This window comes from Scyliorhinus torazame, chromosome 12 (assembly GCF_047496885.1).
Source record: "Scyliorhinus torazame isolate Kashiwa2021f chromosome 12, sScyTor2.1, whole genome shotgun sequence".
Lineage (NCBI taxonomy): Eukaryota > Metazoa > Chordata > Chondrichthyes > Carcharhiniformes > Scyliorhinidae > Scyliorhinus > Scyliorhinus torazame.
The window spans coordinates 214,364,813-214,384,830 of NC_092718.1; the positions used below are offsets into that span (position 1 = coordinate 214,364,813).

The window sequence follows — 20,018 nt, forward strand, 5'->3', positions numbered from 1 at the left end:
AAAACTTGATATGGATTACACAGGCTTTAGCATCAGCTCTGATGTATTTAAATTCTTGTTGGCTTGTAAACCCAAACAGTCCAGATCTGTGTCACCTTGTAATTTCCTCTAGTTCCCACATGCCTGTACCACAGCTGGTTGAGAATGTTCCAGTGATTACAAAAACAATAAGCTGAATGGTAACTTGTAATTTAATGGTCTGTTTTGTTCCTATAGCTGGAATGCTCTGAGGAGCTTGGTGATATTGTAAAGTCTGTGGATCCCACACTGGCACTGAGTGTCTACCTGAGGGCAAATGTCCCCAACAAGGTGATCCAGTGTTTTGCTGAAACCGGTCAGTTCCAGAAGATTGTGCTGTACGCCAAGAAAGTAAGTTTTTAACATGGTGTGACTTTACTTTGCTCAGCTTGGCGGACTGTTTTAGAACTGGTTAAATCTGCATTCAAAGTCTTGTGCAATCCTCAAGTATCTTCTACATCCCTCGAGTGGAAAATGGTACAACCTTTTTGAAGAGATTTCAGCTCCTGTATCCAATGACCAATTTATCCTGAGACTTACTAGTTCTAAGCTTTTCAGCCAATGCAAATTTCATGTCCCCCTTACAGTACAGCAGCCATCATTTTAGGAAGTAATCAAGCCTTTATTTTAGGAATTAATCTAGTGAATCTTTGCTAATCGTTGTACAAAAACAAATTAGAGCAGATGCTGGAATCTGAAATGGGGCAGAAACTTTCCGAGCTCTGACGAGTCGCTCTGACAAGTCACCCAGACTGTTCTCTACACTAGACCTGAGATTTTTCAGTGTTTTCATTTGTTTATCCTGAATTGCTTAAAAGGAGCCAAACCGTGCATGGTATTCCAGATGTGGGGCCTCCTGTATAACTGCAGCAAAACTTCCTTGTGCTTTGTACTCTACACCCTGGCAAAAAGGCTGAAATAAAATTTGTCTACCTGTTGCTCATGTTAACTTTTGATTTAATCGCAGGGATAGGGGGGGGGGCTGGCACTACCGAGCCTAAGTGAGTATTATTGGGCCGCTAATATTTCAATGGTGAGTAAGTGGATGGGAGAGGAGGAGGGAGTGGCGTGGAAGAGATTAGAGAGGGCGTCCTGTAGGGGGACTAGCCTACAGGCTATGGTGACAGCCCCATTGCCGTTCTCACCGAGGAACTACACCACAAGCCCGGTGGTGGTGGCTACACTGAAGATTTGGGGACAGTGGAGACGGCATAGGGGAAAGACTGGAGCCTTGGGGGGGGTCCCCGATAAGAAACAATCATAGGTTTGCCCCGGGGGGAATGGATGGGGGATATGGAATGTGGCAAAGAGCAGGAATAACGCAACTGAAAGATCTGTTTGTGGATGGGAAGTTCGCGAGTCTGAGAGCGCTGACCGAGAAATATGGGTTGCCCCAAGGGAATGCATTCAGGTATATGCAACTGCGGGCTTTTGCGAGGCAACAGGTGAGGGAATTCCCGCAGCTCCCGACACGAGGTGCAGGGCAGAGTGATCTCAAAGACATGGGTGGGGGATGGTAAGGTGTCAGATATATATAGGGAAATGAGGGACGAAGGGGAGACTATGGTAGATGAACTAAAAGGGAAATGGGAAGAAGAGCTGGGGGAGGAGATAGAGGAGGGGCTGTGGGCAGATGCCCTAAGCAGGGTAAACTCGTTGTCCTCGTGTGCCAGGCTAAGCCTGATTCAGTTTAAGGTATTACACAGGGCACATGACTGGAGCACAGCTCAGTAAATTTTTTGGGGTGGAGGATAGGTGTGCGAGGTGCTCGAGAAGCCCAGCGAATCATACCCATATGTTTTGGTCATGCCCGGCACTACAGGGGTTTTGGATGGGGGTGACAAAGGTGCTTTCAAAAGTAGTAGGAGTCCGGGTCGAACCAAGCTGGGGGTTGGCTATATTTGGGGTTGCACAAGAGCCGTGAGTGCAGGAGGCGAGAGAGGCCGATGTTTTGGCCTTTGCGTCCCTAGTAGCCCGGCGCAGGATATTGCTAATGTGGAAAGAAGCCAAGCCCCTGGGGGTGGAGACCTGGATAAATGACATGGCGGGGTTTATAAAGCTAGAGCGGATTAAGTTTGTCCTAAGGGGGTCGGCTCAAGGGTTCACCAGGCGGTGGCAACCGTTCGTCGAATACCTCGCAGAAAGATAGACGGAATGGGAAAAAGAAGGCGGCAGCAGCAGCCCAGGATCGGGGGGGGGGGAGAACCAGAAGGACTCTCAGGGTTGTTAATATATACTGTATAGTATGTATAGGTTGTTGCTACAGATAATTATATATTGGACTGTTAAATTATATTTTTGGAGAATTACCTGTGACAAGGCAGTTGCCAATTAGGGCTAGTTTTCATTTTTGTTATTTATTATTTATTCATTTTGTTTATAAAATAGGTCATTGTTATTTGTGTTATAATATTGTGTAAAGGGTGTAAAGGATGCATAATGTACTGTTGGTTGACCAAAAATTTTCAATAAAATATTTAATAAAAAAAAAACTTTTGATTTAATCAGCAAAGCCCCTCCAATACTTCTGCATTTACTGATAGTCTTTATCAGAAAATGGATCATCAACCTCAAGGTCTCTTTGCAGACACTACATGTTGAGTAGGAAGGTGGCAAAGTTGGGCACATGTCTTCCTCATCCAAGTCATTGATTATAAATTGTATTGCAATTGCCTGATGCTCAAGTGCTGATTTTTGTAGTACCATTAATTGCACTCTAAAAATGACATTACTGCTACATTTGCCTTCAATCTAAAGCTTAAATTCCTTAATGGGTCCTCATCTCTAACCTTATTAAGTGTCTTTTGAAATCCTGTGGGGGGTGCCTGGCAGAATGTCATGTCTGGATTGAATTGGGATCAGCTACAAAATACAGGTGGAATAAGTGGGTATCGTATTGGCTTAAAGCTTCGATGGGATAAATGTGGCTTTGGGTTCTGATTCTGAAATTCTGCCTTTAAATAAAATTTTAAAAATCCAATAGATATTTTTAGTTTGAGTTTGAAGGAAAGTTGGAACTGATGTAGCTGATGGTTGCCTCGCAGGCGAGATTATTGCTCAACTGTGGTTTGTCCTTCAGGTTGGTTACTCCCCGGATTGGATCTTTCTGCTGAGGAATGTAATGAGGGTTGGTCCTGATCAAGGACTTCAGTTTGCTCAGATGTTGGTTCAGGATGAAGAACCTCTTGCAGATATCACCCAGGTAAGGAACTTCTTCCTTTGAAAGTGAGTGCATTTAAAGTGCATGATAGCAGAAAAGAAACTTGCACTGTCTTCAGTTGCCCTCGCTATTGTATTAACATGAATGGCCTTCCTTGTAATGCTGAACCTTTCCCCTGAATTAACTCCACATCTGAAATGACTAGACTTGTTTCCTTTAAATTCCCACGTTTAATAGTACAAGCTGATTACACTGTATATCCCCCTAGGAAAATCAATGTATTTAAAATTGCCCTGCATAATTAGTGGATGATTCTTCAATAACCATTGAGTACTGCAGGATGGTTGCAATTGATTTTAAGAATGGAATACAGAGGGCAGCATGGTGGTTAGCAATGGTGCCAAGGCTCCGGGTTACCGTCTGGAGTGGTCACTGTCTGGAGTTTGCACATTCTACCCAAGAATGCATGGGTCTCACCCCCACAACCCAAAAGATGTGCAGGGTAGGTGGATTGGCCATGTTAAATTGCCCCTTAATTGGGGGTGGGGGAGAATTGGGTACTCTAAAATTTAAAAAATGGATGTTGATTTCAGTTCACAAGGGGACCTGGATTATTTTTAGTGACTTGCTCAAAGAGCTTGCAGTACTGAATTCCTTTCTGTTGGCATAAGGGGAACTTTATACTATATCTCTACTAATCTAGAGGAGGTGTGCTCGTTGGGTCCAGAAGTACAGCTGTGGGGAGTGTGTAGAGTACATAAGGCTGAATGGGAGCTCTGACATGGGGATAGGGATGGGTTGCCTGAGTTGTAATTATTAAGCAAGTCATTGAGTCTCTTGACCCTTAACTGGATGTCTGGCATTATTGGGTATGACTTGTGTTGGGGTCCACAAAGTGCATCCTTTTTTGTTTTGGCCTGGTTTGTCATGGAGAATGTTGAGGTATCACATTGCATTCATACTCCATTCAGTAACTATTATTTCAAATCACTGAATTTTCCTTGATTATGATCTTGTTGCAGATTGTTGATGTGTTCATGGAGTACAACCTGATCCAGCAGTGCACTTCCTTCTTGCTGGATGCCCTCAAGAATAACCGTCCATCTGAAGGCCCGCTGCAGACTCGCCTCCTGGAAATGAACCTCATGCATGCCCCTCAGGTACAAATCATTTCCATATAAGTGAAGCAGTGATCTTGTGGGTTGTAGAGAACCAATTTAACTCTCTGGGTGGGAGTGGAATAACTGTTGCACTCTGTTCACATGATCCACATGCCCTTTATCTAGTGACCCAGCTGAGTGGATTTTATTGCTTCCATGGTATCTGGTCTAAGAGCTGTGTCTAATGAGCCTCTCCAACCCAGGAGAAACCTCAACACCGAAATATGGAGTTTGTAACAACAAAAATTAGTATGAGAAGTGTATAGATGTGAGTTGTTGTGTAAAATAGATGTGCTGTTGGGATTAAGTGGGTGAAGGACACAACATTTCAAGGCCATTTTGTGCTAATCAATATAATGATGCCTTTGGGGGAGGAACCACTGGTAGAGGCAGTGGTAACAATGGCCGCGGCAAAGGCTTTTGACCAGTGTGGTGTGGAATAGGTGTATTTGTTGGGAGGTGCTGGGGTGGTTTCGTCCAGCTGTCATAAGGTGCCAGTTGCAAGCATGCAGATGAAATGAAAATCGCTTATTGTCACAAGTAGGCTTCAAATGAAGTTACTGTGAAAAGCCCCTAGTCGCCACATTCCGGCGCCTGTTCGGGGAGGCTGGTACGGGAACCTAACTGTGCTGCTGGCCTGCCTTGGTCTGCTTTAAAAGCCAGCGATTTAGCAGTGTGCTAAACCAGTTAAGTTCAGGGTACTTTGGGTTACACCAGAGGAACAAGGAAGTGGTGCCTGCTTTCCCCTGTTGCTTTTCGCTTTGGTGATGGCTGTTGGGTGTCAAATGTGGTGTATCCTTGACCCAGTGGGTAGCATTGGAGGTATTATGGCAATTTGGCTGGCTTCCAGGATATAAATTAAACATGGGGAAAGAGGTGTTCCTGATAATGCCAAGGAGCAGGAAAGGAGACTATGAGAGTTGCCACTTGGGGTGAGTTTCAGGTGGCACAGAGCTGGGCACAGCTGCATAAACTGGACTTTGCTAGACTGGAGTCGATTTATGGCTAATTTTAAGCTGTCACTGGGTAGGTGCAGACTGAAAATGACTGCTGAGGTTTCTGTTTGTTTCAGAACCTCCATGTCATTCTTTAGGAACACCACGTAATTCTTTAGGAAGGTCAATGGGCTGATCTCGGTTTGTGTGGGTGCGGTGGGCTTTTCTGGAAATAGTCTGGGGGGTTGCTGAAATTGGGAAGGTGGGATGTTGGTGTCAGGGGGGCAGGTGGGTTGTGGTGGTTTGGTTTATCAAGTTGATGTGTTCTGATATCTTGAATTTTTTGTATATGTGCAAATACTTTGAATAGAGATATTTTAATGCCATTTAAGCTATATGACCCATGTGCTGTGGGTATGTCAGGGTTCTCCAAGACCATGAGATAGGAGCAAAATTAGGCCACTCGGTCCATAGTAGGCTCTGCCATTTGAGCATTATCCTTCGAATTTGTACACGGTTTGAAGGGGATTATGTTTTGTTCTTTAAGCTGCTGTATTTCTGCAGTTGGTACCACTGCAATAATGCTGTGGTGGTTGACAGTTAAACCCCCTCTAGTGGCTACATGGATGCTGTGCACTTTTCTGTGGTTGTATTGTAGTGTAGAACATCCATGTCAGGCACTTGGGGTGGTTGGCTGATAATTGGAGATTTGCCTACAATTTGTATTCCATATGCTCAAGTGAATTTTCCCCTTCTGTTCCAAGGCACCCATGTATGTCTTGTGACTCATCACAAGGTGCCCTGCTACTTTACATCTGTGCCTTCCAGTTTTTGGCTGTTGAGACATTTGCTCTCTCAATGCCTTGTTTTTAGCATTAAGCACGAGATTTGTAAGCTGATGGATCTTCCACTTTGCCAATATAGCTGCAGCCCCCAGGGTACCTATCTAAATGCTACCGATATCAATTGTTTGTTTTTCAGGTTGCAGATGCTATTCTTGGTAACCAGATGTTTACTCACTATGACCGTGCACACATTGCTCAGCTTTGTGAGAAAGCTGGACTGCTACAAAGAGCCCTAGAACATTATACAGACCTATACGATATCAAGCGTGCCGTTGTGCACACACACCTCCTCAATCCTGAGGTCAGTGAATAGGTTTTATTCCATAACTTAATGGAATTTGGATGTTGCCTTGTATGTAACATTTTGCTGCAACTTCAATCTCCTTTCCCACAGTGGCTCGTCAATTACTTTGGATCCTTGTCTGTTGAGGATTCTGTTGAATGCCTACGTGCCATGCTGTCTGCTAACATCCGACAGAATCTGCAGATCTGTGTGCAAGTTGCCTCCAAATACCATGAGCAGCTTGGTACACAGCAGCTGATCGAACTGTTCGAGTCTTTCAAGAGTTTTGAAGGTAGGTGCTAAGAAGTTTGACTCTCTTGTAAATTTGATTTGGGTTTAAGTTGTCAATGACAATAACGGGAATGCAATGGGTGATGGCATATCCTGCTTATCACCCAAAAGATCAGAAATTGGCTGGCTGAAAGAAGACAGAGGGTGGTGGTTGATGGGAAATGTTCAGAATGGAGTTCAGTTACAAGTGGCGTACCACAAGGTTCTGTTCTGGGGCCGTTGCTGTTTGTCATTTTTATCAATGACCTAGAGGAAGGCGCAGAAGGGCGGGTAAGTAAATTTGCAGACGACACTAAAGTCGGTGGTGTTGTCGACAGTGAGGAAGGATGTAGCAGGTTACAGAGGGACATAGATAAGCTGCAGAGCTGGGCTGAGAGGTGGCAAATGGAGTTTAATGTAGAGAAGTGTGAGGTGATTCACTTTGGAAGGAATAACAGGAATGTGGAATATTTGGCTAATGGTAAAGTTCTTGGAAGTGTGGATGAGCAGAGGGATCTAGGTGTCCATGTACATAGATCCCTGAAAGTTGCCACCCAGGTTGATAGGGTTGTGAAGAAGGCCTATGGAGTGTTGGCCTTTATTGGTAGAGGGATTGAGTTCCGGAGTCGGGAGGTCATGTTGCAGCTGTACAGAACTCTGGTACGGCCGCATTTGGAGTATTGCGTACAGTTCTGGTCACCGCATTATAGGAAGGACGTGGAGGCTTTGGAGCGGGTGCAGAGGAGATTTACCAGGATGTTGCCTGGTTATGGAGGGAAAATCTTATGAGGAAAGGCTGATGGACTTGAGGTTGTTTTCGTTGGAGAGAAGAAGGTTAAGAGGAGACTTAATAGAGGCATACAAAATGATCAGGGGGTTAGATAGGGTGGACAGTGAGCCTTCTCCTGCGGATGGAAATGGCTGGCATGAGGGGACATAGCTTTAAACTGAGGGGTAATAGATATAGGACAGAGGTAAGAGGTAGGTTCTTTACGCAAAGAGTGGTGAGGCCGTGGAATGCCCTACCGGCAACTGTAGTGAACTCGCCAACATTGAGGGCATTTAAAAGTTTATTGGATAAGCATATGGATGATAATGGCATAGTGTAGGTTAGATGGCTTTTGTTTCGGTGCAACATCGAGGGCCGAAGGGCCTGTACTGCACTGTATCGTTCTATGTTCTATCAGTGTGGATTTCAGCAGAGTATTTTCCTGTCTGGTGTTTTTTTTTTTTTTTTTTGTACATTAAAACAGTGTAGCTATGGTTTCATCGATCCCTGAGGTAATTGTACAAGAACCTTTGGTGTGAATTATGCCGTAACTACTAACCTGGTCTACAGGCTCAGTATTGTGTGAAGCACCGTGCTTACTTTCTGCCTTTTTTAATATGTGTACTGCAGACTATTAAGGTCTCCTCTGTCCTACATCCTAGTATTATCTTTTCCACAGCCTTCTCATCCATCACTTTTTGCCCTTTCCAACTTGCATTGACTTTGTTTAAATTCTCAATCCTTGGCCTCTGTATGAGCTGCTGCGTGTTGGTTTCCTGCCCTGTTGATTTGAAGTCTCCAAGCACTAATGCTCCTGCTTGTGCTCTCTTCCTGATCTGCCCCTCTAATGTTCCCTGCCTCTTCACAAACTCCCTCCTTTTGAAAGCCCCTCTATCTTTACTCAGCTTTACTACTAGGGCTGGTTTAGCACACAGGGCTAAATAGCTGGCTTTTAAAGCAGACCAAGGCAGGCCAGCAGCACTGTTCAATTCCCGTACCTGCCTCTCCGAACAGGCGCCAGAATGTGGCAACTAGGGGCTTTTCGCAGTAACTTTATTGAAGCCTACGTGTGACAATAAGCGATTTTCATTTCAACTCTACCTGATTTCCTCATGCATTTGAATTATCTTTTGAGCATTCCTTTTATGTAAGGTGTTGCAAATTCATAGAAGTTCATAGAATTTAAGGTGCAGAAGGAGGCCATTTGGCCCATCGAGTCTGTACCAGCTCTTGGGCAGAGCACCCCACCCAAGGTCAACACCTCCACCCTATCCCCATAACCCAGTAACCCCACCCAACACAAAGGGCAATTTTGGGCACGAAGGGCAATTTAGCATGGCCATTCCACCTAACCTGCACATCTTTGGACTGTGGGAGGAAACCGGAGCACCCGGAGGAAACCCACGCACACACTGAGGATGTGCAGACTCAGCACAGACAGTGACCCAAGCCGGAATCTAACCTGGGACCCTTGAGCTGTGAAGCAATTGTGCTATCCACAATGCTACCGTGCTGCCCACTGGTCTAAGTTTAAGGTGGTAGTTGGCTTGATTGAATAACTTGTGCTATGAAAAATTAAATCTCCACTGTCCATGTGGAGTTGGTGCACATTTCCCTGTTTGCGTGGGTTTCGCCCCCACAAACCAAAAGATGTGCAGGGTAGGTGGATTAGCCATGCTAAATTGACTCCTAATTGGAAAAATTGAATTGGGCACTCAAATTTATTTTTTTTTAAATTAAATCCCCAGTTCACTAATTGGCAGGTCCTTCAATATGCATATAGCACTCTTGTGAAATTGTTCATAGCAACTGGGAGCTGGATGTACCGACTGCACTAAATGGTGGAGGCCCTGGTTCTGTCTGCTTCTGACATATTTTGAATTTGGAAGCCTGAAAAAATAGATGGAAATTAAAATTGGATAACCATTGACACCTGCCAGCAAGATTCAATAAGCTTAGGTCATGGGTTTGGAACATAATTGGACTTGTCAACCTTGTATTCTTGACATTCTGGGCAGCACTGCTGCCTCACTCCCAGGGAGTAATATCTGGGCTTGTCTGAGGGTTTGCTTCAGGTGCTCCGGTTTCCTCCCACAATCCAAGGATGTGCAGGTTGGGTTGATTGGCCATGATAAAATTTGCCCCTTAGTATTCAGGGATGGAGTTAAAGGGAATGAGCCTAGATTCTTTCAGAGGGTTGGTGCAGGCTATATGCACTGATTCTGAGATCAAATGCTGGCTACCTTGGTAAGATCCTTGCTTATCTCCATGTAACATTTGCTTTATTTGTAAGGTCTGTTCTACTTTTTGGGCTCCATTGTAAACTTCAGTCAAGATCCAGAAGTCCACTTCAAGTACATTCAAGCTGCCTGCAAAACTGGGCAGATCAAAGAAGTGGAAAGAATCTGTCGTGAGAGCAATTGCTATGATCCGGAACGTGTGAAGAACTTTCTTAAGGTAGTATAAACTTCCTGGCTTTGTTTCTTGGTTCTCCTGTATATATGGTGTACATGCAAATAGCTTAATTTAGAAAACATTTAAATTATGCCAATTCTTTTTAAAACTGGCTATTTTGGCAGACTTGCAAAATCCAAACAAGTAGCCTAAGCAATCAATCCCAGATTGTCCCTTTGCGGAAGCTACTGTCCTGTGTTCATGTTGTGGGAACCGATGCATTTTTTACCATCCCTTTGGCTATTTGTATAAACCCATGGGATTTCTAATATCTAATTGTGTGCTGGGCAATATTGGGTACCAATACTGTAATTGGATGTGTCTGTATCTTGTTTGTTCTAAACTCCATCAGATATTCTATGGCCAAGCTGGCACTTGGTACCTGACCCCAAGTTTTGAACATCTCTGGAATTTGTGAAGCCAATAAATCAAGCTGCATATCAGCTTCTGAATTGGTTTAGTAATCACACTAACTGTCCTGTTAGAATTGCGTACTGCAGTTACAAGTGTCGTGTGAAAGATTAAAAAGCTTGACTGCAAGCAGCTGCTTAACTGGGGTGGGGGAGATTGAAAAATTGAAGCTAGTCTCCATTATCTGCTCTAAGCTAGAACCAATATAACAAAATTTGTATTGTAATGTGAAGTCTAATTAGACTAGTGCTTCAGAACTGCAACTGTAATTGCTGTTTGTTCTGTTTGAACAATAACCTGATGTTTCAGGACCTGAAGTAACAGTAAACGGGTTTTAAGGAAACGGCGTGGCTGCTTTCTCAATTGAAGCTCATGCAGACATAAGAACCAATTAAATTGGCTTTTGCAGAATTGATCCTTCAGCTATTGGGTGTTAAATGACCATGTTAACTTCAACTGCTTATCAGTTTGTGTAATGTTGAATTGAGTGACCAGCTCCTGATGGAAGCTATTATTTTTTGTGCTGTTCCTCCTTGTCTGGAATGGACAGGACATGTACCAGGTAAATTTAGCAGCATAGGCTTCCTTTCCTTCCTCCCTTATTTCCAGCAGGACGGTTCTCTTGGATGTGGCAAGACATTGGCAGAACATGTTATGAAGCTGGCTAAAATATATCTTGCAGTTTGAAATGTATCTAAAACTTTAAATCTGGCTGGTGTAAGCCCAGCTCCACTTGAGGAAAGCCACTATCAGTTACTGTGTTGTAACATTAAAAGTGCACTTTGAAATCTGCCTTTGGTCTGTACTTGAGTGGAAAGCCAAAATAGAAACATGAGCAACTGTTTGCTGAGGCTGGCTGAACATGATGATTACCCTGCTTTAGACTTTCCATGAACCCCTATACTAGTGAATGGGTGGTCTCCATTTGATTTGTCATTGCATATCAAGGTGGACATAACGAGTACAATGACCTCTTTAGAACTAATCTGGGCATTTTGTGGTGGTGGGTACCTAGCTACAGTCGAGGATAAGACTAGACCATATAGCAGTTATAGTAAATGTTTGAACCACTTTCAAGATCTGTAGCTGGAAGCGGGTTGAGACTTGGGCCAGTTAATTGGCTCAAGTCTTAACATGACTATCACATTTGGTGATGCCAGTGAAAACTGCCCCATGAATTTGGAAGATACAATCTGCAGCTTGTTAGTTGTGGGAATGCCAACAGCCATATTTGTCCATCAGCAGTTCCCCATGGGTAGTGATGGACCTCCTTGAACCGCAGACTGCTGCTCGTCTTGGTACTGATTTTCATATAATCCAGAAGTTGGGGTATTTTTACTTGGTCACGGAGGACAGTGCTTTCAAGTGCAAGTTACCTACTAATTTTTGCTTAAAGCAGGATGTGATGTGGGAGGGGGAAGAGGAGAGTCAAATGTTCAGACTCTTGTGTAAAGCTGATCTAATGAGTAATGTCTGCTTCCCAAGCCCAGAGTGCTATTCCTGCAGTAACTGCTAGCTTCAATACCATCACTACTGTAGTAGATGTAAGGTTTTTAGTCTTAATACAGTTGTGTTCTACCAGTAAATGTTTGGGGGTGAGGGTAAATGTGACCAATAATGGTGAATTTTTGGGGTGAAGATTAGTATTTCAATTTGTAACATTTTTGCATCAACCTTAAAATGCAAGTCATACGGGTTAATGATCCCCTCAAATTTCAAGTAGAATCCAACTTATTTTATAAGATGACCCTTGCCCAACCAAAGCCACATGTGCTATGTTGCATTGATATTGTGCAAGATTTAAACATTTTGTTTGATATTCAACCCAAAGTTAAATTTCTAGGAGTAGACTAGAAATGTTTGTTCTTGCTCCCAGTGTCTAGCTTCCCCAGTCCTGTCTGCTCAGTGTGCTCATGCTTAAAAGGAATAAATTCAACCCAGTTTGATGTACAAACTAAAGCTCGTGTCTTTTCTAACTTTGCGTGCATCCTAAAGTATTTGTACCCCGCAATCTGAGCCATTTTTGTGTGCACGCAGCAAGAGATTAGTGACAAGTTATTTTTGGGATCTTTCAACATCTGAACTAAAATTGGTATGAAATGTAGATTTTTAACGAGCTTGTGGTTTTTAAAGCAGACTGGTAGGTTGTGTGAAAGATCAAATACTGATCTAAGTGTAAATTCTTCCAGCTCATCTTTTAATGGAACTGAAATGAACCATCTGCAGGTGCAGCTAACTACATGGCTACTTTTGCTGTAGTTTTGACTATTCCGACCAAATCTGTCAATTTCGATCCATTCAAGGATCTGCATTCTATCAAATACTCATGGAAGTGTTTCTTGATGCTTGGTTCTATCAAAGGAGGCTAAAAGCAGGTGTAGAAAGTTGGCTTACGGATGTGTTCAAATCCATTTTATGATGGATAAGACTCTAAAGCTATTCTCTTTTTAAACTATTGTTTTCACAGGAGGCCAAACTGACTGACCAGCTGCCTCTGATTATTGTTTGTGATCGCTTTGACTTTGTGCATGACCTGGTGTTGTATCTATACCGCAACAACCTGCAGAAGTATATTGAGATCTACGTTCAGAAGGTGAGTGAATGGAGCACGATAGAAGTGGGAAATGTTTTGGTCCTGTGAATTCTGTCTTTGTTGTAACTTGGGCAGCTGGTTCAGGTGCATTTTAAGAGGGTGGCTGTATGACCAAAATGTTCCTAGGCCACCATTGAGCCTGATTTTGTTTGTTTTTCATGGGATGTGAGCATCACGGGCAAAGCCAGCATTTTTGCCCATTCCTAACTGCCCTTGTGGCTTGGTAGGCCATTTCAGAGGATGGTTAAGTCAGCCACATTGCTGTGGATCTGGAATTGCAAGCCAAATGATGACTGATTTTACTTTAATTCGCATTCTGTAACTGACTTTTAAATGATTCTCAAATTATGCACTAGTTGTAAATGGATTGTTTATTGGGACAAGAATATGACCTATTGTGCTTTGTTAGGTGAATCCAAGTCGTTTGCCAGTAGTGGTCGGAGGGCTCCTTGACGTAGATTGTTCGGAAGATGTCATTAAGAATTTAATCCTTGTTGTACGTGGGCAATTCTCCACTGATGAACTGGTTGCTGAAGTAGAAAAGAGGAACAGGTATGGTAATTAATCTCCTTCTACTCTACTCTACCTAACCAGGAGTATTGCAGGTTCCAATTCATAATTTTGTAACTCTTTTGTGAAAGCAAGTACTAGACTTCCAAAATGGTGCTCCCAGTCACCTGGGCCACAAGGACTTGCTCAGCAGATTGGTAGAAAAAAAACTTGTTTGATTCTGACTTGTGTACCTCCACTCTGCCCATCAATCCCTTTTGTGAAATTATCAAATGTGCCAGAATGGGTTGTTTGCTAGTTAACTGTGGCTCAACACCATGTGTAATCCATCTGCTCACTCTTGAGACATCTGAGGTTCGAATAAAAGAATGAGAAGACTATTTGGCTCCTCAACCTACTCTGCCATGTTGACTATGGCTTTAATTCCATTTCTTGTCTTCCATAACCCTAGACTCCTTGTAGGTAAAAATCTGAACTTGGCCTGGAAATACATTTTTCGAGAATCCAATACTGTTCCTCCCTCTTCACCACTGCTCTCTCTTGAGGGTTTGTCCTAAGTCTCCAATATTTGGAGGCCAATCCTGCTCCTTATGCTGAATGTTTGTGTACTGGCCACTTTTTAAAACTTGCATGTATATATTTTTTTTGCAGGCTAAAGTTACTGTTGCCCTGGCTGGAATCACGAATTCATGAAGGCTGTGAGGAACCTGCCACCCACAATGCACTTGCAAAAATTTACATCGACAGCAATAACAACCCCGAGCGCTTCCTCCGGGAGAACCCATATTATGATAGCCGTGTGGTTGGTAAATATTGTGAGAAGAGAGACCCCCATCTGGCTTGTGTAGCTTATGAGCGTGGCCAGTGTGACTTGGAGCTCATCAATGTAAGTGATTGTTTCCCAGCTATGTCTGGCTAATGTATGAAATGCAAACTGGGTTGAGTTTCCTTTCCTAACATACTGGTTCTTTTATTTATATAAATCCATCTAGCCAGAATGTGCGTAGAGTACAATATCAGCAAATTGAGCATTTGTACGAACTCATTGCAGTGTTTTCTTAAAAATAAACTCTTTGGGATGTTGTCTGGGGATACCTCCTTGTGGGTTTATCAAATGGTCCCCTTGGAAAAAGTAACTGCGGCAGCGTGGTAGCATGGTGGTTAGCACAATTGCTTCACAGCTCCAGGGTCCCAGGTTCGATTCCCCGCTGGGACACTGTCTGTGCAGAGTCTGCACGTTCTCCCCATGTCTGCGTGGGTTTCCTCCGGGTGCTCCGATTTCCTCCCATAGTCCAAAGATGGGAAGGTTAGGTGGCTTGGCCAAGCTAAATTGCCCTTGTTGTCCAAAATTGCCCTTAGTGCTGGGTGGGGTTATGGGGATCGGGTGGAGGTGTGTGGGCTTGGGTAGGGTGCTCTTTCCAAGAGCCGGTGCAGACTCAATGGGCCAAATGGCCTCCTGCACTGTAAATTCTATGATATAGCCATGCCTCAGTACTCTGCAGGAACATCTGCCTGGATTTATACTCTAGCCTTGAGGATGAGTGCAACCATTTGATCTAACTGCTTATTCAGTAGAAATGTTTCCATATTGTGGCTTATTTAGTCTGACTAGTTTCCAGGGTCTGCTGGGAAAATGCTTGCTCTGGAACAGTTCTTGATGTCTTTTTACCTTTCTGAAACAGGTGTGCAATGAGAACTCATTGTTCAAGAGCCTTTCTCGTTACCTAGTCCGCCGGAAAGATCCTGAGCTCTGGGCAAGTGTCCTGCAAGAAACTAACCCCTACAGGAGACCTCTTATTGACCAGGTAAAAAAACATTGATTGTGTGGTATTCTAAAAGTCCAGTGTTTGCAGTGTAGCTTTTATACATTGTAACTAAATGTAGGAGCTTCATTATGGGCTTGTTCTATTGAAACGAAATGAGTGACAAAATTGCTGTAAGCCGGAATCGCATAATCCACAATAATAGTTACTGATATTTAGAAATAAACCAACCTCCTAACAATTCAGAAGCCTGTGAAAACTGGAGTTTTCAACTTTCACCTTTACCTAGTTGTAATTTTCCTCCTAGTTGTAATTTTCCTCCGTTTACATCTACTTATCCAACATTTATATTGGATGCATTTTTCTAGAATCTGAGGATAGAACACAACAAAGTAGTAATGAAATTACATTGAATGTGCTATGCTGTTTTTAAGTAGTCCTGAAATGAAAATGGCCATAAGAGCTGGGCAATGAATAAGGAAAATCCAAGGCAATAAATATTCGGACAGATGAGTGTGTGCTCAAAGGATTTTGTACCTACCCATTTGAGGGTTCTAATGTGTATATGTAGAAGAGGTATGCAACCCTTGATGTTGTGTACTTAACTGCCATAGCAAACTACCAACTGTAAATATTGACTCGCCTAGAACATGCCAAATGCTTTTTGAAATGCAGGAGAGAATGTTTATACTGTCTATTCAACATTGTGCCTTTCCTGAATAACTGTTGCTCTACTAGTCTATCCTTGGGCTGTCTAAGGAAGGTTAGTGGGCATAGCAGTTTCTCTTTAGAAGTACCTGATATTAACTAGTGCCTAGTTACCTTCTGTTGAATGAAACCATTCTGACTAGAGGTACAAGTGCTCTGATCTGCATAAAATAAGCTAAGTTTTGAGAATCTACTGGGAAATTAATTTGGGTATTGTGTTGAAGATCACCATTTTCATGGTGCTTTTTATTTCTAGGTTGTGCAAACTGCTCTGTCGGAAACTCAGGATCCTGAGGAAGTTTCGGTTACTGTCAAGGCTTTCATGACTGCTGATCTTCCAAATGAATTAATTGAATTATTGGAAAAAATTGTCCTGGACAATTCTGTCTTCAGTGAGCACAGGTAGAACAGCTCAGTCAAGTTATTTGTTGCAGACATGTTAATGACCAAGACTAATTCTGAAAAATCTCAGCAGGTCTGGCAGCATATGTGGAGATGGGAGCTACTGTTTGAGTCCAAAAAATCCATATGAACTCTGTTTTCTTTCTCCACAAATGCTGCCGTGCTGGAGGTTCCCGTGTTTTATTTAGATTCTGGCATTCAGTACTTTGATTTCTGTTAAAAATGACGACTGGGCAAATTGGATACAACCTGTGGATGGGGCTGTTTAGCACAGGGCTAAATCGCTGGCTTTGAAAGCAAACCAAGGCAGGCCAGCAGCACGGTTCAATTCCCGTAACAGCCTCCCCGAACAGGTGTGGAATGTGGCGACTAGGGGCTTTTCACAGTAACTTCATTTGAAGCCTACTTGTGACAATAAGCGATTTTCATTTCATCCAGTGGCTATAACAGTTTGGAGTTGTAACTTTGCTGAAGTTGCTGGATTTTCCCCCAGATGGTTCTGATCCATAACTTTATAAAAAAAATTTTTTAAAACCATGCCACTAAATCCAGTTTTGCAACAATGGCTGTATTTAAAGACTTAATCAGCTTTTTTTCTTCCCTTTATCTCTGCTTGGTTTGTATTTCTCTCTCCGACCTACTATGTTTGTCAACAGGTGTACTGGCTGCTGGGTCAAAGAGGCTGGATTTAGAACTTCTGGTGTTGGCCTGCCACCATTTGTCATTACAATTTGCAATGGGCAGAAGCTGCACCAACCTGTAAACCAAATCTGGAACTCTAAATGACACCAGATCTAGATCTTGCCTTAATTCAGTGGATTGGCAGAAGCTTTTACCGTTGCATTACCCTCTAGCTGAAAATGATTAACCAAATTCTAATGTACATATAAATTGGGCACTGCACAAAGGTTGCCATCAAGTCCATGTCTGTGTTGGCTCTCTGGAGCAATTCACCTAGTGCCACACTCTACATAGGCAGTGTATTCTGGATCCTAACCAGCTTTTTAAAAAAAAAACACCACTATCACCACTGCTGCTTTTGCCATTACTTTTTAAATCTGTCCTCTTGGTTCTTGATCCTTCCAATGAGAACATTTTTCTCCCTGCCTATTATGTGCAAACCCCTCTGATTTGTTTGAATACCTCTACAATATCTCCTGGCCGTCTCCAGTCGATCTAGTAACTGGTTTCTCACTCTTGTGACATTGCTGCACCCTTGTGCTTTCACATCATCCTTCAATGTTGCCCATAACTGACACTGCTTTGGTACAGGTTTAAATAACTCTTCTTCATGGGTCATGTATCTAATTACTTAGTTATCACTGGTACAAACTCTACTTATTGAAGTGGCTGATTTTCCTCAGACCAGTGGCACCAAATTATGTACCCTTGCTGCAAATCTCAAACAGTTGGGTTTATCTGCTTTTCCTGCTTCAAATTGGAAAGTCGGTTTTCCTGCATGAGGGTGAGGTAAAGGAGAACCATTCTTGCTGTGAAGCCATATCTAGGCCATATATTGTGGTATCCATTAGTGCAATTCTGAAGACTAGCATAAATATACAAAAATGATGCAACTTTGCCCCCCTCAAACTAGAAATTTGCAGAACCTACTGATCCTCACTGCTATCAAAGCTGACCGTACCCGTGTGATGGAATATATCAATCGTCTGGACAACTATGATGCACCTGACATAGCCAACATTGCAATCAGCAATGAACTCTTCGAAGAGGCATTTGCCATCTTCAGAAAATTTGATGTGAACACATCTGCAGTGCAGGTGAGAACATAGAAGTCACGTGTTGGCACCTTTTTAAAGTTAAATTGCATTGTTTAACCCTGCACTGTACACTCCAGGTGCTGATTGAACACATTGGAAATCTGGATCGTGCATATGAATTTGCTGAAAGATGCAATGAACCTGCAGTGTGGAGCCAACTTGCTAAAGCCCAGCTTCAAAAAGAGATGGTTAAAGAGGCCATTGACTCCTATATCAAGGCAGATGATCCTTCATCATACATGGAGGTTGTAGAAGCAGCCAACAAAAGTGGTAATGTTTTCAAATACTACCCTTCACCTGAGCTTTCTACTTTCTGATTTCTAATTCTGGCTAGGCTCTGAAATACTGTCTACCCATTGAACATACTGGTTGCCTCTGTTGACTTCTGTTATAATTCTGTTCATTTCAGGTAACTGGGAGGATCTTGTTAAGTACCTGCAGATGGCCAGAAAGAAGGCCCGTGAGTCCTATGTGGAAACGGAACTTATTTTTGCATTGGCAAAAACCAACCGATTAGCAGAGCTGGAAGAGTTCATTAATGGCCCCAACAATGCTCACATCCAACAAGTATGTTTTCAATCTCTAAATCCGACTCTGCAGCTGATCTGTAGTGAGACTAAAACACATGAATCCAGTTTGAAATTGAAACAAAAACCATATGCAAAAAAACTAGAAAATAGAAACAAGTTAAATTACATCCCTTCCCCACCAGGTAGCTAATAGTAGCCATTCAATTGATTCCCCTCAATGTATTCTCCAGGTGTGGGAACTCTATCCCAACAGGACTCCTCCTAATCAGCAAGGTGAGATCTTCAGCCCCCATTCCTGTCTGCAGCTTGGGCAAGTCTGATACCCTGAATATGGCTATTCAGGGGACAGGGTTCCAACTCTTGTTCAGCATCGCTGACATGGTGTTGAAAAAGGAGACCCAAAAACCCACCAATTTTGAGGTGGGACCAAATGTGTGCGTGGTGTTAGCCGGCCCACTCAGCTGCTGCAAAGAAGACTCCTCCTAGCTCAGGTGTGCCCTAAACATTGCTATAAACTGTGTGCAAGGAAGAGCTTGATCCAATGTTCACCCTGTGCAGGGCCTCTCACTCCACAACTCATTTTCCAATACAGGACCCAGCTCCTCCTCCACGAACAGTCCTCTGCCAAAATCCACCCATATATACTAGAAGTTCAATCCTCTGACCCAGTGGTTCTATTAAGGAGGATGGTGACATCCCTGGGAATGCTAGGAAGTTGGTCCAAATTGTACCTGAAGGTACCTAAACTAATCCAGGCCTGAGGGCCCAAACTACTTTCAGTTTCTCCAGGCTGTCAAACTGACCTTCCAGAAATAGATCACAATGTCTCCACCCCTTCCCCTTCCACGTACCAAATGTGGCATCCAACCTCAGCAGCTCAAACAAGTGGCTAGCATAAATGGAGCCAGCCTTGATACTGACCCCGGTTTAAAATATTGATTAGTCGCAACCACCAGGTTGAAGTACGTGGCTGGTGTGAACGGAAGAGAAACTAGTCACCAGTATACCCAAACTGGGACCCCCCCTGCACGACTCTCTGCTCTCAGGCAGTCCCTGGGTCCCCACGCCATCCCAGTGCCACCTTTGCATTAACAGCCCAGTAATAAAATGATCAGGTTTTGCAGTGTGAGGGACACCCCAACCCCCACACAAAAGACTGGCTCCATTCCCCAGGGTGCTGACCATAAAATACACTCCAGATAATTTGTATCTGAAAGGACCTGAAGCTCTTGCCAAAGGCGACACGATTGTGCAGTGGTTAGCACTGCTGCTTCACTACTGAGGACCCAGGCTGGATCCTGGCCCTGATTCACTCTGGAGTTTGCACATTCTCCTTGTCGTCTTGAGTCACACCCCCACAGCCCAAAGATGTGCAGTGTAGATGGATTGGTCATGCTAAATTACCTCTTAATTGGATTTTTTAAATTGT

General features: G+C 43.3%; 1 protein-coding gene across 2 annotated transcripts in view; it reads left to right on the top strand.

The window, feature by feature from the left end:
* LOC140386967 (clathrin heavy chain 1) overlaps positions 1 to 20,018 on the top strand; it is an 83,995-nt gene that overhangs the window by 47,130 nt on the left and 16,847 nt on the right. For both annotated transcript variants that reach the window (XM_072469913.1, XM_072469914.1), the window contains exons 10-23: positions 217 to 369; positions 3,098 to 3,220; positions 4,201 to 4,338; positions 6,255 to 6,419; positions 6,513 to 6,693; positions 9,734 to 9,897; positions 12,773 to 12,898; positions 13,308 to 13,450; positions 14,060 to 14,294; positions 15,091 to 15,213; positions 16,136 to 16,281; positions 17,876 to 18,059; positions 18,137 to 18,329; positions 18,469 to 18,626. In XM_072469913.1, the coding sequence (XP_072326014.1) occupies positions 217 to 369; positions 3,098 to 3,220; positions 4,201 to 4,338; positions 6,255 to 6,419; positions 6,513 to 6,693; positions 9,734 to 9,897; positions 12,773 to 12,898; positions 13,308 to 13,450; positions 14,060 to 14,294; positions 15,091 to 15,213; positions 16,136 to 16,281; positions 17,876 to 18,059; positions 18,137 to 18,329; positions 18,469 to 18,626 (2,232 nt within the window). The remainder of the gene's footprint in view (positions 1 to 216; positions 370 to 3,097; positions 3,221 to 4,200; positions 4,339 to 6,254; positions 6,420 to 6,512; positions 6,694 to 9,733; positions 9,898 to 12,772; positions 12,899 to 13,307; positions 13,451 to 14,059; positions 14,295 to 15,090; positions 15,214 to 16,135; positions 16,282 to 17,875; positions 18,060 to 18,136; positions 18,330 to 18,468; positions 18,627 to 20,018) is intronic.